At 44.0% G+C, this 4,330-nt stretch overlaps 1 protein-coding gene across 2 annotated transcripts; it reads left to right on the top strand.

The window, feature by feature from the left end:
• Positions 1–1,346: 1,346 nt before the first annotated feature.
• LOC125546261 (protein DETOXIFICATION 34) lies at positions 1,347–4,097 on the top strand. 2 transcript variants are annotated; one of them, XM_048710472.2, is made up of 6 exons: positions 1,470–1,781; positions 1,869–2,494; positions 2,584–2,879; positions 3,291–3,409; positions 3,484–3,570; positions 3,752–4,041. In XM_048710472.2, exons 1-6 carry the CDS (start codon positions 1,545–1,547, stop codon positions 3,836–3,838), a joined length of 1,452 nt encoding a protein of 483 aa, XP_048566429.2. In that variant the 5' UTR covers positions 1,470–1,544; the 3' UTR covers positions 3,839–4,041. The 2 variants fall into 2 exon arrangements, with proteins under 2 accessions (XP_048566430.2, XP_048566429.2); XM_048710473.2 differs by lacking the exons at positions 3,291–3,409; positions 3,484–3,570 and adding an exon at positions 1,347–1,387 and having other exon boundaries at positions 1,496–1,781; positions 3,752–4,097.
• The last annotated feature ends 233 nt before the right edge of the window (positions 4,098–4,330 follow it).

Raw genomic sequence — 4,330 nt, 5'->3', positions numbered from 1 at the left:
TGGGCCGGCCCATGTGCGGGCGGACTGAATTTTAATTTCTTTTTTTATTGTTATTTTTATTTTCCATTTTATTTTTTTATACTTTAAATAATTTGGAGTTCAAAAAATTCTGTGAATTCAGAAAACTGATAATTTTGAAATAAAATGTTCAAAAAAACATAAAATGTTTCTCATTTCAAAAAATACTAGGGTTTTTTCTAAAAATGTTCTCAAATTTGAAAAAATGGTCATAAAATCAAAACAAGTCCATGTATTAAACATTGCTAATAAAATTGAACAAAATGTTTTCTAATTCCAAAAACGTTCATGAAATTTAAAGTATGTCCTAAAATTTTAAAAACATTCATGAATTACAAAAGAGTTTATTGATTCATAAAGTGTTTGCTCATTCAAAAAATGTTCATACATTTAAAAAATGGTTGTGAATTTTAAGAAAACCCACCAATTTTTAAAAGTATGTTCACATATTTTAGAATTGTTCGCCGATTCATAAGAAAATGCTAAAAAATGTTCACAATTATAAAAATAAGTTTATGCTTCACTTATACAGTTCAATTGTAATGCTTCTGATTCTTTGTGATTATATACACGCCTGAATTTTTAAGAATTATCTGGTCCTAGATAAGAATACTATAGTATGTTTTTTAGAAAACGTGTCTTGACAATCAGAATAATTCTTTGAATTACCAAGTTTTTTGAACACCATGATATTTTTTTTATAAAACGTGAACATTGCTGCAATTTGTGAATAAGTGTAAAAAAAGGAACATTTTCTTGCATTTTTGAACAAACTTTTAAAATCATGGGATGAGATATGAACAAATTGTGGTCATAGCCATTACTGGTTATGATTATTTTTTTTCCTGTTGCAATGCACGGGCTCTTTTGCTAGTATGTCTTATTTTGAGAGGAAAGATACCCGAGAGGCAAGACTTGACGTGATGTTTATCTAGGCATCTAGCACAATATGTTAATAAGTGTTGGTCGTATCCATGAATACCTCAAAAAGTCACTATCGATGACCGTGAGATCTTGGTAAGTGAAATAGAGAACATTCCATGATAGACAGCGACTCGAGCCTATAGGTTGGGCCTGAGTGGCTAGGAATGGAAAGGATTTTATGCCCATGGATATCCATGGATAACCATCTGACATGTATTTTGTGGTGTTATCTATGTGGTAGAAATATTGTTGCTTTGCTATTTCTATGCCTTGGGGATAGAATTATTGCTGATATAGTTTTGAAAAGTTGCCTAGATACTGCAGAAATATTGTTGTTTTGCTGAATCGGTGCACCTAGTTTGTACACCAACGGATACCAGGATATTTGCCGGTTTGGATATAGGGCGACATCCGTGGCCATGGATGCCTTTGTGGGCGGGCAACGGTGAGGCTAATGGACATGGATATAGTATGGATATATCCGTCCAAACCCGGTCCATTGCCATTCTTAGTTGATTTGTATAAAGCTCTACGGTGGCTCACCTGGAAGCAGCTCACATTTCTATTGCACGAGCGAGCACGAACGGACGAGGGAGCCAGCGATGCGGTTAGGCGACGGCGACGTGGCGGGGGTGCACACCTTCCGGAAGGCCGCGCATATGGTGTGGGAGGAATCGAAGCTCCTGTGGGGCATCGGCACGCCTATCGCCGTCAGCACACTTAGCTTGTATGCTGTTGGCTCCATCACCACCATCTTCGTCGGCCACCTCGGCAACTTGCCACTGGCCGCGGCCTCAATCGGTATCTCCGTCTTCTCCACCTTCGCCCTTGGATTCATGGTACGTGCGCTCCCAGCCATGCATGCATCATTGTTCCATACTAACTAACTATAGAGGGGATGATAACTTACTTGGAGTTGCGTGCAGATGGGCATGGGGAGCGCGCTGGAGACGCTGTGCGGGCAGGCGTTCGGCGCCGGTCAGGTGGCCATGCTCGGCGTGTACCTGCAGCGCTCCTGGATTGTCCTCGGTGTCGCCGCGCTCCTCATGGTGCCCTTGTACGTCTTTGCCGAGCCGGTGCTCCTGGCCTTGGGCCAGGACCCTAACGTGGCGCGCGAGGCCGCACGCTTCGCGCTGTACATTCTCCCCGGCGCCCTTTCCTTGGCAGTCAACTTCCCCAGCGGCAAGTTCCTCCAGGCGCAGAGCAAGGTCCTGGTCCAAGCCTGGATCGGGGTCGCCGGACTCGGCTTCCACATCACGCTCACCTACCTCCTCGTCACCGTGTTGGGATGGGGATCCCCAGGCGCCGCCGTGGCATACGACATCTCGCTCTGGGCCATCGCGCTGTGCCAGGCGGCCTACATCATCGGCTGGTGCAAGGACGGCTGGAGGGGATGGTCCATGGCGGCTTTGCAAGACATGTGGTCGTTCGTGAGGCTCTCGCTTGAGTCAGCCGTCATGCTCTGCCTTGATATTTGGTACATGAGCATGATCCCGGTTCTCACTGGCCATCTTCAGGATGCGCAGCTAGCCGTAGACTCGCTTGGGATCTGGTACGTACTGCGGCTTACTAGACAGACGATGACGTCTCAACTCTCTTTCTCAACTTACTAGACCCTTAATTATGCTATATTTTGTTCAGCATGAGCGTAGAAGGATGGGCGCTTATGATCTTCGTTGGCCTCAATTCTGCTATCAGTGTCCGAGTCTCCAATGAGCTTGGTGCTGGACGTCCAATGGCAGCCATGCACGCTGTCATCGTCGTCATCGCCGAGTCGCTCCTCATCGGGCTGCTATGCATGCTCCTCGTCTTGATCTTTAGAGATAAGTTCTCCATCATCTTCACTAGCGATTTGGAGCTCCGATACGCTGTCTCCAAGATTGCTGGACTGCTTGGGGTGACCATGGTGCTCAACAGCCTGCAGCCTGTGATTTCAGGTATATATATATATGTGTATGTATGTGTGTGTGTCACACACATCGAAGATGTTTTACGGAACCATGGTTCAACAGAACCTACACTCGACATCATTGATTTCTAGACACTGTTCATGAGGATCCATACATGGTTGATTAAAACTGCACAGCGTGAGCTGTTTGCATGTTAAACAATGCATGAGACAAAGTGTTGGATGGAGATGGCATTCATGACATGGATCCACATGTAGGATGTTCAATTGTACGGCATGGACCATCGGTTCGGCTGATGCATGGTCCTGAATCACGTCTCTCACACACACACATACATACATATATGCATGTGTATATATAATTAGATACATGCCTCTTAATTAGATGATTAAGGAGGATGACACCTCAACCTCCTACGTCTCTGCATGCATGCTTCAGGGGTTGCTATTGGAGGAGGATGGCAAGGCCTTGTTGCATACATCAATCTAGGCTGCTACTACGCATTTGGGCTACCCTTGGGGTACCTTCTCGGCTACCACTTCAACTACGGAGTTGGGGTAATTAATATATCATGTTAATCTGAAGAACCACTGCAAGAAAAGAATGTTATATTAACAAACAATGATTTCAGGGGGTCTGGGGTGGCATGCTTTGCGGGGTTGCACTCCAGACACTTATGTTACTCTTCGTAGTGTGGAGAACGGATTGGAATGTAGAGGTATAAAATCCCATCCATCGCCATTCCTCTCAAAAGTTTGCAGGAAATGGAGATAGAAATATAACTGAATTATTTTAGTTCGTCCATATAAATAGCTACAAGTCCCACCTTAGCAACTTTGGATATACTATATGATTCATTCATTACTTATATTCCTTTTCTTGAATGTCAAATTTTCTAGGCCAGACTAGCTTCGAGCCGTGTGCGCAAATGGGGCGGCACCGACGTAACCAGCCCACTCCTGGAAGAGAACTGGCTAGAGAACTGAAGCATCTTTTATCTCATCTCAATACTCTAGATGTTTTGAGCCAGATGGTATCATCAATAGGATATGGAAAACAGGTCGGAAATGTTGAATTACTATATCCATCAATACATCATCATGAGGCTGTATGTGGATGCCAGGATGTTTTTTCACCTATTATCTGAAATAAGAGGCCAATAAGCAGTACGTACATGCTGGACACAATCTATCTGATTCATGTGCTGCAAAGACATAACAAGGCTATTATTTTTCTTGAAGCGTCTGTCTGTGTGTCGTGATTGGTCCTGGATGTTGGCCACCATCTCTGCAAGGCCCATTTTATTTAATCGCTAGCTGGTACAAATCCACGTCGATGTGGCCTCAATTGGTTCTGCCTTGGTTGGTTGTTGGAATTTCAGCTACAACCTATATCAGGAAGGATTCTATATATTTAATACAGGGTGTGGTGTTGCTTCACTCACAGTAGAAAACTAGCTTAGCTATAGCTGCTGTGCT

Source organism: Triticum urartu, chromosome 3A, assembly GCF_056163025.1.
Source record: "Triticum urartu cultivar PI428250 chromosome 3A, HENAU_Tu73, whole genome shotgun sequence".
Taxonomy (NCBI): Eukaryota; Viridiplantae; Streptophyta; class Magnoliopsida; order Poales; family Poaceae; genus Triticum; species Triticum urartu.
Note: the sequence above shows the minus strand (reverse complement) of the source record. Positions and strands in the feature narration are given on the sequence as shown.